Source organism: Tetrao urogallus (genome assembly GCF_951394365.1).
Source record: "Tetrao urogallus genome assembly, chromosome: 17".
NCBI lineage: Eukaryota > Metazoa > Chordata > Aves > Galliformes > Phasianidae > Tetrao > Tetrao urogallus.
This window is the reverse complement of record NC_136830.1, coordinates 2,636,651-2,652,858: the sequence shown is the minus strand read 5'-3', so window position 1 is coordinate 2,652,858 and position 16,208 is coordinate 2,636,651. Positions and strand designations below refer to the sequence as shown.

The window sequence follows — 16,208 nt, the reverse complement described above, 5'->3', positions numbered from 1 at the left end:
TTTTCTTGGCTCAAACTGACTCTTAGTTTATTTGCATCCCACCCGGTCTCCTCTGTCAGGCTGGGAAGAGCGCACAGCTGTTCCAGTGTCAGGGGTGGAAAAGCGTCTCCTCCAATACAAACAAGGGTGGTGTATGTTTAGGATGAATCTCTGTTCTAGGAATCACTGGATTCAAATTCCTGCACAGATGAAGCCTAGGACTTCACAGAAAAATAACCAGATAGTTATGAAGCCTATAAATACACACCTTGCCCAACATCTCTGGTTTCACTTCAGACCGAATGGAATTCTGGTAGAGCCAACTAACACTCCTCTCTTCCATTTGACCCAACTTCTTTTCCACCCTGTCTGTGGAAGCCGTGCGGGAACAGTTGCTTCTCCCAGCGTCCGTCAGCCTTGGCTGCAGGCTGGCAAGTGATGCCAGCCCAGCAAAGTGCAGCGCTGCCCGAGTGAATCACGTGCTGTGCTACTGAGCAGGCTCGGGCTCCACGCAGTTCAAATTACTGTGCTGAGCACTCGTGCCATTACCTCGGCTGACCCTTGTGTGGGGATTGGGAAAAGCCTGGCAGGCCGTGGGGCCGTGCTGGGCACAGCCGTGATAAACACAGTTAATGCTGAGAGGAGTTGGAGCCACCTAGGCTTAATTTGGAGAGCTCTGCTCTGGCTGCACGCAGGACCTGCTGCTACAGGCCCTAATGGTGCTGTTGGTTACAGAGGAAAGTAACAGATCTAAATCCACTTATGCAAGAGCTGAACTCTGCTTTCCCTTCCTTAATCCATTCATGTATTCCCTGCTTCTCGCAGTACATTGGAGTTGCAAAGATCTGCCCTGGCCTCTCTCCTATCTCCCTATGGGATTGGGGTGAGAACGGTGATTTACTGGCTCTCTTGTGTTGCAGTGACCATTGAAAGGAGTACTTTCTTCCTGGTCATACTGGAAGGTGGGGAAATAGCTGTGCTAATTTTAGCTTGCTTTAGGTGCCAGATGCTTAGATCTTAATGGCCTTTGGTTAATAAATGTTGTTTGTATATCAGGGAAGCAAATAGACAAAGGTCACTTGCCAGCTGTGTTTAAAAAGAAATGCCTTAATAAAATGGTAGTAATTGGTGATACATATTCACGACCAGATTCTTAATTGGAAACTTCCCCTCATGAACTGCTTCATTTTAATGACTTCTTTATTCCCACTAGAGCAAGTAGAAGAGATTTTATTCAGTGTGAAATATTGCCTATTGACTGAATTGAGCTGAGAGCTGGAGGGATGGTATTGGCACTGCTGCCGAAGGGGGAATTGCAGGTGCTCATGGGAGAGGCCACTACAGCTACATTAGTTGTAGCCTTAGCAGTTACAATGGGGAGTAAAAGCCAAGCAGGGATGCAAATAGAGATGTTCCTGTTTAGCCTCTCTCCAGTGAGCCCAGCAGGGACAACGCAAGTTTGCATTTGCAGTTTGCCTTTCTGAATATGCAGAAGTAGCTTAAACAGACTGAGAGTCTCTCATTTTGCTTTTGTTTTCAATCCTAGCATCCCCAGGGAGACATCAAGCCACCTGAGGCAGCTACTGTTGGGCCTCCTGCAGCGCAATCATAAGGACCGCATGGACTTTGGTAAGACACCACTCCAGTTTGAGTTCTGCTGCCAGTCTGTGCCTTGTTCTGCCATTTCCTGCACAAACCTTTGTAGTTTTGGAGAAGCAACTGGACTGGTGGTACCTGTGTTTATCTGCCTGGGAGACTCAATGATCTTGATTTAATTTAGTTATTTATGTGCTGGAAAGGTCCATATGGATTCCAGTAAAGTTTTGTGAACCCAGAGATTTGGCAGACTTCATCAAATGCTTTCTAATATATGTTCCCTCTCCTGGCTTCTACTTTTGAAGTTTGTCTTTTGTGTTCAGCGTGCTATCAGGTGGAATGTGCAACTTGTGCATCCCAGTTCTTAACTGTCATAGTGTCTTCCAAAAGCTGCAAGCTATATCAATTTAATGGTCAGTTCAGGTAATAACCCCCCTCTTCATGGGTCTGTTGTGATAATCCCTTTTTTTTTTTTATTGTTGTTTTTTTAAAATACCCTCTAGGCTGAGAACAAATATTAGGTGCCAGGAAGTTCTGGTTGTAGTTGCTTCTTCCAGATGTGCCCAGGTGAGCTGAAAGACCTGCAGCCTTTTCTGAAAGTCATGATCTTGAGAAAAGCAGGCAATGTAGGATTTTTTTCTCAAGTCCCTTAAAGGACCAGTTCACCTTAAGGCAGCTCTGGTCTTTTCTCCTTCTCCCTTCCCTTTGGGTAAAGATAGCACAGCCCTTTCGCAGGTGAAAATCAGGACAAGAATAGTGTCTCTCACCAAGGTCCTGATAGCATGTGGTACTCTGAAGGCAGAGGAGAGCAGCAGTGAGCAGCTTGCCTCTCACTGGTCTGTGCTGCTGGTGGAATGGTAAGTTTTGCTTGCCCAGCATCTGTTTGAGTGGTGCTTAGTTAAATAGGCTTGCCCAGTGCTGTTGGTTTTCCCTGCTGCTGGGGTCTCAGAGCCCACAGGTCTGTGTGAAATATCAGTTGAGCAGTATCACAACACAGTTAAAGAATCACTTGAGTCAGGAGGGACTCTTAAAGGTCATCCAATCCATCTCCCCTACAGTGAAAAGGAATATCTACAGCTAGATCAGGTTGTCACACAACTGGCTGTTTTTTTTGAAAAATAAATTGAATAAGGGTAAGCTCATGTATACTTTCAGAATATTACTTTAGAGTCCAACTTGGGATAAAAGGATTTGTTACTTGTCTTTTAAGGGTTGGTTTTCTGTTATTTTTTGTGCTTATCAGCTCAGGTGGATTGTTTCCTTTGGAGCAGTATGTGCTAGTTGATGATGCAGCCTTTGTTATTCCTTTGGATTAGAGATAAGGGGAGTGCCTTTCTGGGGACACTGTCATCTGGATAAAGCAAGCATATGGATTGACAAGTCTGATTGTAATTATTGCATGGTGAATGTAAAGGACAACTGTGTACAATGTTGCAGAAATAAGAAAACAAACCTTTTCCAAAGGGAATTATTGAAAGTATTGACAGACTGACTTGAATGTAAGTACTTCTCTCAGTAGTCCCTGCAGGTCTTCTATCTGGGTTGTGGATCTCTGCCTCTTTTGTTGTGCTGCTGTACATCTCAAAAGGAAACTACACTTGAGGTTCCCATTTCCCTGCTGTTAGAAATGGAGTCTGGTGAACCGTTTTAGCAGCCCTGTTAGCTGGTTTTGTACTTCTTCAGAATAGAGTGCATGAGTCATTGTCTCTCTAGCTCTTGAAAATTTAAGATAATATACTTTGATTTCACTCAGGACAACAGTTTCAGAACATCTTACTGGATTGAGATTCTCTCCCCCTAATCGCATAAAGGATCCTTTTCTCTATAGATTGGCGTGTCCTTGTAATATGTAATTATTTCTTAGGGAGAGTTTGTGAATGTATTGTTAAAGGAGCTTATGCTAGAGATGTTCCTTGTGCATTACAGAAGGATGCCAGACAGCCACTGAGATCTATTCATTTTGTATTACAGTATCTCCTGTCAGTGAAGAGGAAAACATACCCCAGAGCAGTGATTTATTAAAGACCAATCTCTTCTTCCTCATCATCCAATTGCGTTCTCTGTCTCGTCCCTTCTTCCTTCTTGTTTTCCTTTCTCTGCTGTCTTCTGCTGCTAGGTCTTCAGCTCCTTTATGTTCCTGGGGGCTTACAGTTTGAAGTACGCTCGCTGAATGGACCTTTAGTCTTTTCCTTTCAGTGTCAGCTTGGGCTAGCGCCTCTTGCCAAAACAGTAGCACTGCTTAGCTGAGAGCACTTCCCTGTGCCCAACTTCTGTCATGTCTTCAACTGCTGCCCGTGGCCAGCTGCACACAAAGTGTTAACGCCCTACAGCTCAAGATCCTGTCTGAAGCAGATCTCCCCCGCCTCTTCTTCCCTTAGATGGCTCTCCTGGTAGACAGGTGCTTTGGTTTGCTGCTGGCAAGCTAACTGAAGGCTCTGCTCACCTACGCTATTTATAAAAAGTCTAATTTGGCTGACGGTCTGTACCTTTGTTAGCTGTCCCCTTTACCCTCCTGTGCTCTGATGGTTAGGATCTGTGTGTGGTGCTGAGCCAGGGCTGCTCTTACTTGGTCCCTTTGGCCCTCTGTGGTCCCTTAGAGATAGGAGCAGTGCTCTCCACAGAGCTCCCCCACATCTCAGCTGCTCCACACAGCTGCACTGCATGAGGTTGAAGCTCCTTTGACTTGTTGTACGTTCTACCAGGAACTTGCAATCTCAAGATTATCTAGAGGAAGACAAGGAAGGTTTCAAACTGCAAGCTGCATGCTGATGATTACAATTTCTTGTTAAATTTTGCTTTGCAAGCACAACTAACTAGCAACTAACAACTAACAAGCAGTTTGGAGGGGAAAACATGAAAGAAATATAGTCACTTCCACCCTCTAAGATGTTACTACATAACTGGTTGAATCAGCTGAGCTGAGGGTGGTGCCTCTGGAGGAGTGGGCTGAAGAAGCAGCATGAAAGTCAAGTGGACTAGCAGCTCCTGATGAATAAGGATGTTCTCCATCCACAGCAAGTGTTATCTGAGATTCCAGTGTTCCCTGCCAGAGGATTCCATGACTTCTGTTGTGCTGAGCACCATACCAGTGGGCTCTGACTGCAGGATTCTGGCACTGCATTGGCAAGAATGGGCTGAAGGGAAAGGGATTATGTTAAACAAAACAAAAAGCCCCACAAAACTGAAATGAGTTTCTGCTTTCTGGAAAGCTGTCTGGCCAAAGAGGAGCTGTTTACAGAATTCAGGAATCTGCAAACCTCGGGTGATGCAACAGGAAATTCGTGCTGGGAAAACAAGTTGAACAGCTCACAGTTAGCCAAGTAATCAGTGTTGATCCATGACTGATACTTCTGAAAGGCTGAATTGCTTTGCATTGCTGGTCACGACAGAGGAAGAATCAGTACAGAAGTGCAGTGGATTGGAGATGAAGGAATCAGAAGCTACTTAGGACAGGAAAACATGTAGAGAGTCTTGCAGCAGGCCAAGACAGAAACATTTCATGACCTGGATAATGAGAAAATTCTCCTGTAATGAGTGAAGATATACCAGCACAAGTGCCATAAGGAGTTTTGGGCTTGTAATTCTGTGGTGGCCTTTTGGAAAATGCACTTCTGCTTTGAATGCAGGATGAGGTCCCCTCTGCGTATTATGGAATATCACTCAATAGAAGTCATTTGTCTCTTCTGTGGGATTAGTGGCAGCACAATACAATAAATGTATATCTCCCTTGGATCCCTACAATTATGGTGACTTTGTCATTCTGATCAACTAGGAATTATGGCTTTTAATGCTACTTGGCATCTTAGCGTTTCCCTTTTCTTGCTGATAAGAGCTTTTCACACAGTCATTTCTGGCCCTCAGTAGCTGACTCAACTGCAATAGCCATTGAAAGATGGAATTATTCACAATTAATTTAGTGAATGCTTCTGGCAGCCCAGGCTTGTAGCTTGCAGCAGAACATTACCAGATTCTTTAATAGTCTGTGGGAAAGGAAAAGCCACTTGGATATGCTTGAGACTCACCACCACTACCAAGCAAAGCTTTTTTTGTCCTTGCCTTTTTTCATTAATGTAAGTGGCCCACCTGGTTTCCCTCCTCACCCCTAGCTGATGTTGCAGAGATGCCTGCTAGCACACGAGCTGCTGTTTGTTTGTTATTGTTGTTTGGCTTTGGTTTGTTTTTTGTTTTTTTTTTTTTTTTTTTTTTACCCATCCTTAAATAGTGATCCTTGGATCCAGACAACTTCATTTTCTGTGGAAAGAGTCCCACATCTTTACCCGTCTCATCTGTATTCTTTACCAGTGCTGCCTGCAGTAGTCAGCTTCCATGATTAACTGACTAGATTGCATGGAAAAATACTATAAAAATTACTGTACCTTTTTATGCTTGAACTGCTTTGTAAACTTCTTACGGTCTTTTCCTTTCGCTGACTCATTGCTCGTGTTGGTTTTTTTTCAGATGAGTTTTTTCATCACCCATTCTTGGATGCAAGTGCCTCAATGAAAAAATGTAAGTGTTGCATTTTCATTATACTGGTTTCCAAACCATGACATCTTCCTGTGCTGCTAGCTCAAAAGGAAAGAAAAAGGCTGCTTTATGTTTTCTTGTTGTTCAGGTGTGGATTCAGGGGGTCATTACTGTGTCATGTCCAGATTTTGCCATCAGAATGTATTTAATGTTGCTGAATTATCTTCAAAGGGAGAATGTGGGGGCTGATTAGAAACCTAATTCAGAAGTAAATGTATCTTTTGAAATGCATTTAAGTCTTCTTATGGAATGCTTGTCCAGTAGGGGTATTTGCAGGTAAACAGGATTGTGTGTGAAGATCTTGTTTTCACCTATGTGTGTAGGACAGCTCAGAACAGTGAATGGGCAGAAGGAAGCTGACCTTGTTGTCATTGCTTTCTAGGTGTGGTACCTTAGGTTGGCTTTGCTGAATTGTGGGTTAAAAATACAGTTTCAGTGCGTACCTCAAAATTCTCGCTAAATTTTAATTTAGAGGAGGATTTGTTTTGGAGTTCTGTGAAAACTGGTTGAAAGGACAGCAGTTTTCTATTGAAAATTCTTTCCTCTTCTGAATCAAAATTTTTGAAAACTTTTAACCACGTGTACTGCGATTCAGAGGTTTATTTTTGGTGGAAAGTAATTCAGAATTGCTGCCAATGCATGGGTTATAATTCTTCTCTGGCCAAGTGACTTGGTTTGATGGAATTCTGTGTAGTCATCTACTTTCTTCTGGAAGGATATTCATGGGCTTTTGATCTCTTAAGTAAGAGAGCCAAGATTTCCAGCAGTGGCTGCTTTGGGGTGCCCAACATGAGGGCTGCGAGTTTCAGTGGCAGTGTGCCCAGTGCTTTCTGAACACAGAGCCCCTTGAACAAGTATTGCAGTGGATTCCTTCACATCTAAAGTCTGCACTGATCTTCAGTCTCTTGCCTCCTCTTTCCTGGCCCAGAGCAGAATTTCTGAGTTATTTCTGATACAGATTTTTAACTGTGTATGTAGGTGACCATCCTGCGGGCAAGAAAAGACACTTCTGGTTTAGGGGAGCTTGCAAGCCAACAAGATGTGGTGTGAGTCCTGGGAAACAGGACTGCTCCACAGGCAGGAAAAGATTCTGCCTGTTTAGGACTGCTCCTAAGCCAGCTCAACCCTCAGCACCTGCTCCACCTCTGCTCTCTGGGAAAAAGCCTTCAAAGTCTGATCCCCAAATGGGCAGGGAAGGACTCCCACAGCTCTGCCTTGCATGCTCATCAACTCATCTCCTACCTCCAGCTGTTCCATTGCTTCACTGGCCAGGAGAATGGAAAACCCCCTGCAAACAGGGAAGGGTTCCCCTGGCTTGGCCTCAGTTTCCAACTTGTGCACCCTTGTGTGGAAACCAGAGGCACCATTACAAGCAGGGGATGGTAGCTCAGCCTTTGCTCCCAGCTGCACCAGAATTAATGGTGCATGGTCACGGCCCAGTAAAGAGGGCACCTGTGCAGGCAGGTAAGGACTATCATAACTCCCCCATCCCCAGTCATGCATCCACAGCCTGGAGTCCTCCCCAGGCAGGATACACTAATACTGGTTTTGAAAAGATGAGGGGAGAAATACATTCCCATCTTGGGAAACCATTAAATTGTTGTGTACTGGGAGAAGATTGCTACTGGAGAAGAGCCTTCTTGTAGTCTATCACTGCTGGGTGGCAGTGGTGTATGGAGGCACCTGGGAAGTACAGTGAAGAGCCGGACTACTTCCACGTGGAGCCTTTGATTTGCCAGTTGGTGAGAGAAGAACCACTGCGTAAGCGAATGCCTGCATCATGGTGACCTTGTAAAGCTTACTCATTACTCATATCAGGATGCTGCTTAGCATGGTAGCAGGGTTCATATTTACACAGGTCCAGATGATGAAACAAGATCATGGTGGTCGAAGGGTTTCTATGTAGGGTACTATGGCTTTCTGTGCAGAACTAAGCCAAGTCCAGAGCTGAGTGCAGAACTAAGCTTGTTGTGCTGCTTTATCTGTATGAATCACCGCAGCATGAATGCGGGAAGTATCAAAGAGAAGAAAGCTGGTTATATCTGAATCATGATGGTCATGCTCCCATTGAATGATGGAGTCCTCAGGCTTAGAGGAAGGACAGTATACCCTTATATCTGTTCTCCCAGGCAGCTGATAACTGTGCTACTGGTGACTTCAGTGGAAGTGGCACTAGCACATTGAGATTTGAGTGTGCAAGCTTCCCACAGTTGTTGCATCGTCTGTTCAGGTCTACAACCTCTGGTTGTAGAGGTGGCCTCTGCCCCTGCAGGCAGATCAGTGCTGACTGCAGAGCTGAAGACATCATCTAGCTTTGCAAGTGCTGCCGAGGGTCATCCACATCTGGTTAAAACATAGCGATAAAAAAACAAAGAGCCATGAGCTGTTTGTTCTGTTTGAAAATATTATTGCTCCATCCTGGGAAATCAGATGAAAGATGCTTTTTTTTTTTTTAAAAAAAAAAAAAAGTTTAAACAGTGAAATGTTGGAATTCAGAATGACATTTAGGAGTTCCACAGTTTTCTTAAGTGGAGAATTTTGAAGTTGCCAAGAAGGTCCAGGCTTCCTCACTCACAAACATTTTCACACTTTTCAAGACGTTTCAGCAAACTCAACATTTCTGTCAGAAGTCTTTAAATTCAGCTGTTCTCACAAGCTCATCCTCTGCTCTCCAATCATCTCACTCTGAAGCGAGGACATAAATCCTCTGACATCCAGACCACTGAGCTCTGATTGCCACTGGCTTTAGTCTGGAGAGTGGATTCAGGGCCTTGGGTTTTCTTAACTGAAGCATCCACTTTTTCTCTGTTTATAATTAGTTTTATACTGTGGCTTTTGTACCTGTGACTAAGAGTGTACTGCAGAAGTGTACAATTTTGTTAATAAAGTCTTTACAATACCCCGTCTAGTCAGGATGTCGTCTTTCTGTAGCCAGGCTTCTGCTCCCTGTGTGGTATGGGGCAGTGTGTTACAGTAATAGGGCATAATTAGGTGCTTGTGCAAGTCTGCTCAGTAAACACACGGTAATTAGTGCCCACACAGATTGTTTTGGAGTTCTTTTGCTCCTATCTTTAATGAATGCTAAGCTGGTACCTCCTTTACTGTGACTTCAGAGTATAAATCATGAGCAGTTATGGTTCATAGGCAAACACTGCAGTGCTGGTGGGGTGGTTCAGCGTCTGGGAGATCTGTCTGACTTAGTGACTTTTTGCATTTTTATGATCTTGATGTGCCTCATTGCCCAGGAAGATACTAGCAAAAGAATCACCTGGACTTGTATGTGAACAAAATGGTGGTGGTGCAATTTTTTTAACTATAAAAAGCAGCTTGTTCTTCAGGCGAACTAAACTATTAAACTATTGCCTTGTCTGCAATTAAGTGACTTATTAGTGACTAGTTTTGATTAAATTGAAATAATTACAAAAACATTTCTCCAAATGCGCATAAAACTCTGATTCCAAATAAACTGAAGAAAAGCTGGAGGATCAGATATTTTTAGGGCAGCCGAGTCCCTTGTAGGATGATGTGCCAGCAGGGATTTCTGCAGGTGTGGGATCTGATATCAGGATCCATGCAGCTGGAGCACAGCCTTGTCTTTGTGGCTCCTAGCTCTCTAGTTCAGAAACCAGTTGGTGTTGGATATCCGAGCAACATGCACGATGGCTGCTTTGTTGCTGGAACAAGATGGAGAGGACAGTGATGAAAACAGACTTATTTACGTTACAGTTACAACCCAGCAATTTCTGGATTTGGGTGGGGGCCTACCATTCATGTTAACATTCCCCACATTCAGACTTGAGCTGAAAACATGATGAGCCAAGTGTTTGCAGCCTTTTTAATTTTAAACTGGGAGTGCCAGGGTGTGTGGAGGAGATGGAAGTGAGTGTTGTGCTTTCAAGCTGTCTTATGTGCCTTACGTGGAAAAATGCACCAACGTGTGCATGGAAGGCAGAGATGCATGGACTGAAAGTCCTTTTTTAGCATCAGGTCCTTTTGTATTTGACCTCATGGTATTACAGTGTGGATTTGAGGAGCTTGCTGGGTTTAAAATGAGAACGTGATTAAAAATGCTGTATCTGAAGGTTGGGCTTTGAACAGATAGCATTTTAATTTGAGTTTCAGTTGGTAGTGAAGTCTGCCTACTTGTCTTTCTAGATTAATGGAAAGCTGGCCAAAGCAAACAGACAAAATTAGAAAAGTCTCAATTTCAGCCAGGTTTAAATCAATAATAAACACAAAACCAAAATTAGAATGGAAGGGACCTTGAGAGAGAACTGATATGACTCTAATGAAAATACCAATTCCAGGAAAAACAGCCAGCACTACAATTTTTGCATGTGGACGCAGTTCAAAAGCCACTTGCTTTTTCTTAAGAGCCTTTGCATAGTGGGAGGGTCTGTCTGTGCAAAGGTGAGTGGTGCAGAGCAGCTGGCAGGATAAAAATGGGGAGATTCGCCTCTGGTTCCTGGTATTAAGGGGTTGAGAAAGGTCTGAGGGATTCCTCTGTGGGGGTCTGTGAGATCAGAAGCAGAGTATAGGCAGGACAGAGCTCTCTCTTTTGCAGGCAACTTCCCAGATCTCTGTGTGTGTTCCCTGAGCGTGGGCAGTGTGGAGCAGCTGTGCTGGAAGCCGGGGGAGCTGGAAGGGGATGTGGGTGGTGTAGCTCTCCATGCCAAACCCTTGACCGACCTCCCAAAACATCCATCTTCAGGGCACCACAGTGCTTGCTTCTGTCCTGGATCTGGAGCCGTGTTTTAACAGTGCATTGCAAGAAGCAAACCAAGCACGGCATAGATGGGGGGGGGAGGAAGGTTAAAAGAAAAAAAAACAAAACCAAAACAAAACAAAGCTCTCTCAGAAGGTTTAGAAAGATTTCATTAATTCTGCATCTACCATGCAGTGTCCTGGTGTGTGTTCTAAAGCACTGGGGAAGGCACCTGTATGTGTGTGCACGTCAATGCTGCTGGGGCTTTCTATTGCACAAGCCCCAGAGCTCTGAATTGGTTTCTGTTTGCAGTACAACTTAAACATTTGGTTTTTGTTTATGTTAACAAAGAGGGGGAGAAGAGCACCATGACCCTGTTCCAGTTAATAAGTCTGCACTTTTTTGGCTTTGTTTTCCTGTTTTTGGATTTCATTGCATCTTTGTCAGACTAAGGACTTCAGCCTCTAAGTGGCTGTTCTCTTTGTGCTGGGAGGCACTGATCTCACCATCCTTTAACCCTCTTTGATAGGCTAAAAGGGAAGACCTTATAAAGCCTTTTATTAGAATGATTGTTTTTCCATTCTTTTATAATTAAAACGCCGTTTCAACAGTTAATTGCTGAGGAGTGTAGTTTTGGTTTGCTTGCTCCACTTTGTTGTTTAGAACTTTGTAGTAGTTAATGCAAAAAATGACAGAGTTTTACTTCAAACAGAAGTGTTCTTTTAGGGTCTTTTATTGCCTCTCTTTCAATTAACAAGCATGGAATCGTTAGCACAGATCCTGTAAAGGCAGAAAATGGCACAAGATACTCATTCTCTGCCAATTCAATGGAAGAAAAGCAAAGCAAAATGTTCTTCTCACTTACTTGCCCCATCTGATCTCTGTTTAAAATTGTTCAACTACCCAAATGGTTGCACGCTCAAATTTGATCTTGGTTGGATGTTCTGAGACCTTCCACCCTAAGAGCTGTAATGGTGAACTAGCGTGTGGAGGAGTGGATGGATGCAAATCTCAGAACTGAACAGAATGCCAGTTTTTCTACTGTTCTCCTTTAGCTGGCAATATCTGGTATGTGAGATAAACCTGATGTAAGAAGATGAAAAAGGCACTTTAGTATTGACTCATGTTGACAAGTTATTTTGTATTGATATATGTATTTTTCTTTTTTTCTCTTTCCCTTATTTTTAGCTGCTTCTGTGCCAATGCCTTCTTACCCCAGTTCAGGCTCTGGTAGTTCCTCCAGCAGCTCTTCTACTTCCCACCTGGCATCACCTCCTGTAAGTACAGCTCAGAGGATGCACCACTCCTGTTTGCAGGCCTCTCACTTGCTTCTTTAGAAATGCAGCCTTTGCTTTTGCTGTTGCCTGGTGTGAGTGACAGAAAACCTGAGTTCTCCCTGGGTTTTGTGCACTGTTTTCCAGTCTGCTTATACTTTGCATGCTGAATGTTGTCTTTCTCTTCTCAAGAAATATTTCAAAGTGTTATCGCCTATTATGTGAAAAGCCTTTGTGAAAGGAGTTGGTGTTAATATTGCTCATGTTGGCAGAGATAGGAAGCTCTTTGGAACCAAAAAAAGTCGATAATTTAAGGCATAGTTTATTCAGCTGCAAGTTCTCTGTTCTCAAGCAGAGTCTTTGCAACTTGACAACGTATTGGCCCTTTTTTTGACAGACGGCACTGCTCCTTTCTGACCAGCATTCCCAGCCCCACAGAGACACATTCAGCAAGGCAGTTTGCTCACACCAGGCCTCGCATATTATGAGAACTGTCTTGAAGGGTAGGACATGAACTGACCAGTGCAGTGACATTCCTTCAGCTCACTGAAGTGAAAGCTTCTTTTTGGAGGCTGCTGGTGGAAGCTGCCTTTCAACTCTGAACAGAGGGATGCTGGTGGTGTGATGGGTAGTGGCAGGGAGAAGGACTGAATGTTCTTGTCTTCTCCCTGTTACTGCTGCTTTTTTGGTTTTTCGCTGAGGTTGCCAAGGCTTCTCAACTCCTTTAGGGAGTGCTGTGACTGAGGCTTCCTTTCTGTGTTTGTGGAAAATATTGTATCTGTTGTGAGGAGCTGCTGAGGGAAAGGTGTAGGGACACACGCTGAAGCTGATTTACGTTCTCCTGGTGCAGGCTGCAGGAGAGGGAAGGTCTGTTCTCTGAACGTCACACAATTGTGTCTCTGGCTGCGTTTTTACTCCTGGCAGCCCCAGACAGAAGGGTTCTTGGCTGGGGTGCTCCTTGGCCAAAAGGCTCCAGGGGTGGGTAGATAATATCAAAAACAGACTCATTTCCCTTCAGCTTTCCTGGTTCAGGGAGCAGTGGAGACTCGCTGTCCTACTGTGAGGGCTCCATGTTAGAAGTATACTGCACCCATCCCGGTCTGCATTTGGAAGATACGCTGATGGAGCTGTGCTGGCTCAGCATGTCAAAAATGCCCCGTCTGCAGGGCAGGGCTAGCATATTGCATGGAAAAGAGCTTTGATAGCTGGGAAATTCCTTCTGCCTGTGTATTCTGCATTTGTAGTGAGAGTCAGTCCCTTGTAGGGACAGCAGGAGAGGCTTTATGGCGAACGGGGCCTAAATAGGGCTCAGGAAAAAGCTGTTTCAGATCTTTCTCATGAAAAAAAAAAAGCACTAGGATAAAGGTTGTGATCTGCACAGTGGGCAGTTCTTAAACCATCCATCTCCAGCCTCCTCCATCTGTCTGTCAGAGGTGAGGATTATGGGGCTTTCTTTGTTCTGAAGGAAAAATGGAGCTGTCTAGAGCCTGTCGTGCCTCTGAGAGCAAGGTGATGTTCATCTGCAGAATACTGGGCCTCCTTTGGGTCTCTCTAACTCCTCATATCGAAACAGCAAAACGGGGTTGTCCCAAAAGTGCAGATGCTGTGTATGTGTTTGTGGGTGGAGATAGAAGCTTTGAAAGCTTTTCTATTTCTCAACCTCACCAGATTGAGTTTGTATCAAATGCACTGTTGATCCGGAAGGCCTTAGCAGTAGCAAAGGGGTATGGTACCTGAAGTGAAATTTTCTTACCTCAGGTGCATCAGGCATGCTGGCACTATGTTTTGTATAACAAAGGATGCACAGTTCTGACACTGACATAAAAAGCTCTTCCTTTTCGGAAAACTGAACATCTGCCTCTGGCAAGCTATCAGCCCTGGTTTATGAGAGAAATGCTGTCTGTAGCCTTGTGCAGCTTGATTTAAAGGATCCAGCAGAATGATGAGGTAGCTGTGCTGAAGCCAGTGTTTGTTTTCTTCTTGAATTAGCAGTCTCTTGGAGAGATGCAGCAGCAGCTGCAAGAGAAGGCGTTAGCATCTCCTACCCAGGATTCCCCCGGCTTCCTGCATGGATCGAAGGACTCTGCTGGAAGCAGCAGTAAGAATTCATCCTGTGACACTGATGACTTCGTTATGGTCCCTGCACAGTTCTCAAGTAAGTTGGCTTCTGGAAATTGCAGACATTCTGAGGAAAGCTGGATGTAGATCCTAAAGGTAGTTAATAGACAGTTGAGGCATTGATTAAAGCTGTTTCGACTGAATAGCGGGAATGTTCTCGTTCTCAAGTTGCAGGAGACATCTGGCTGTCTGGTTAATTTCACAGGATACTTAGTAATTATCTTCAAAGATAGGAGATGAGAGTAAAGATTATTTGGGGAATGCAGTAAGAGATTGAACCTGGAAATCCAATTGGAAAAAGAGATAAGTAGGCTCATAGAGAAGTGACTTCCACTCCCAGAAGATGTTCCCATATTATCCTATGTTCAGTTTCACTCAGCAGCACAGAGAAAGGCAAGATTTCAACTACCAAACCAGATTTTATACTTGAAAAATTTAAGGGAAAAAAAAAAAGAGATGTTGAATTTTTCTTCATATACCTTGAATTTGTTATTAGTACCTCTGTGTGTTTATACTTTGATAGGAATTGCATGAAATATAGACAAGGGCCAGAGCTCCAGTGCAGCTGCAGACCTAAGTATGTTTATGTCTAAGTACTTAACCAGCAGAAGGATGTTGTTCAATCTTGGCCATGCGTATGATAATTTGCTGAGTTGGGACTTGGTGATAAATGCTGTGATTTCATCCAGGACTTCATAGTATGAGGATCAGTAGCATCCACAAACTTAAGTTTCAGCCTGCGTGAATTTGGCAAATCTTGTGCAACTTAGCAGATCTTCGAGGAGCAGGAAATTCAGTTGCTTTTCTGGGGATATGATCACTAACGCTTCTTCGCTCCGTTGTTCCTCAGGTGAAATGACTGCAGAGGCTGCAGGAGGGAAGCCAATCCAAGACAGCCTGATGTACAGTGGGTAAGAGCACCAAGGGAGCTGAAATTGTTGAATGTGTGTATGCTAGTGTGTACACAGCTTCTGAAGTTGATACTCTGTGCTTAAACTGAACTGCATCCATTAAAACTAAACTGCAATTCATTTGCTGTAAGGCTCTTTATCCTGGTTAAAGTGGCATAAGAGCAATGCAATCTAAAGGGCCTTTCAGTCCTATGCCACTGCCAGGTGATCAGTGTGTGGCACCTGAACACTGGAGTGTATGTGGGGCAGCATGACAGACCCAGGGCTCCTAGACTCAGTACTCAGGGGAGGGTGCTGGGCAGACACAGCTCTGTTCTGTGCTCTGCAGGGGGAGGCAGGGTTGTTTCACAGATTTCTAACAGCTTGATTCTGTCATTTTTTCAGGAGTTCTCTGGTGACTTCAGCTGGCTTGGAAAGTCAGGGAAGAACACCTTCTCCTTCTCCCCCTTACAGCAGTTCTCCTAGCCCCTCCAGGTAAGAAGGACTATTCCGTTGTGACTATTAAACTTTTATTATTTAAACTGCCATTGACTTCTAGGATAGGAAGAGATATTGGTGTGCTGAGCAAGTTCCACATCTGTCCTTTAATTAAAGGGTAACAAGAACAACCTAGGAGAAACTTCCCTTGTCTGTGAAACGTGATCGCATAAACTCTAGAGCTTGAAGCTTTAGGGTATGTACTTGGTTTACAGGGAGCTGGCAGGCTTGCTTCCAACCTCATTCTTGTCTGCTGAGGAAGCAAGACATCTTTCTTCTTCTGTTCTGTCTATATGGTGGCTTTTGAAGGAGGAGAGTTGGAAGGGAATTCACACTCGGGGAGGAGGAAGACCCTAAAATCTTACTTAGAAAGAAAATGTAGTCCCAGTCTGTGCTGAACGTGCTGTCACATAAACAGAGCCCAGAAAATGACAAAACATAGCCTGAAAGTATACAAATATAAAGGAGAAGAATATAGCTCAAAGCCTTGCTGACGTGATCAGATTAATTGGCAGACATACACCACAGTGTGGAGTATAATTGCATGAGACTTCTTATGCCATTACCTGCTAAGCTTTTTAACAGCTTATTCTGAATAAACTGATTCCTTTGCATTCTGGG

The 16,208-nt window shown here is 44.0% G+C and overlaps 1 protein-coding gene across 1 annotated transcript in view; it reads left to right on the top strand.

The window, feature by feature from the left end:
* The window catches only part of ULK1 (unc-51 like autophagy activating kinase 1), a gene marked incomplete at its 3' end in the record, with an annotated part of 69,523 nt that overhangs the window by 33,972 nt on the left and 19,343 nt on the right, over positions 1 to 16,208 (top strand). The window contains exons 10-15 of the mRNA XM_079543853.1: positions 1,526 to 1,608; positions 6,034 to 6,084; positions 11,996 to 12,084; positions 14,071 to 14,236; positions 15,050 to 15,110; positions 15,495 to 15,584. Of these exons, the coding sequence (XP_079399979.1) occupies positions 1,526 to 1,608; positions 6,034 to 6,084; positions 11,996 to 12,084; positions 14,071 to 14,236; positions 15,050 to 15,110; positions 15,495 to 15,584 (540 nt within the window). The remainder of the gene's footprint in view (positions 1 to 1,525; positions 1,609 to 6,033; positions 6,085 to 11,995; positions 12,085 to 14,070; positions 14,237 to 15,049; positions 15,111 to 15,494; positions 15,585 to 16,208) is intronic.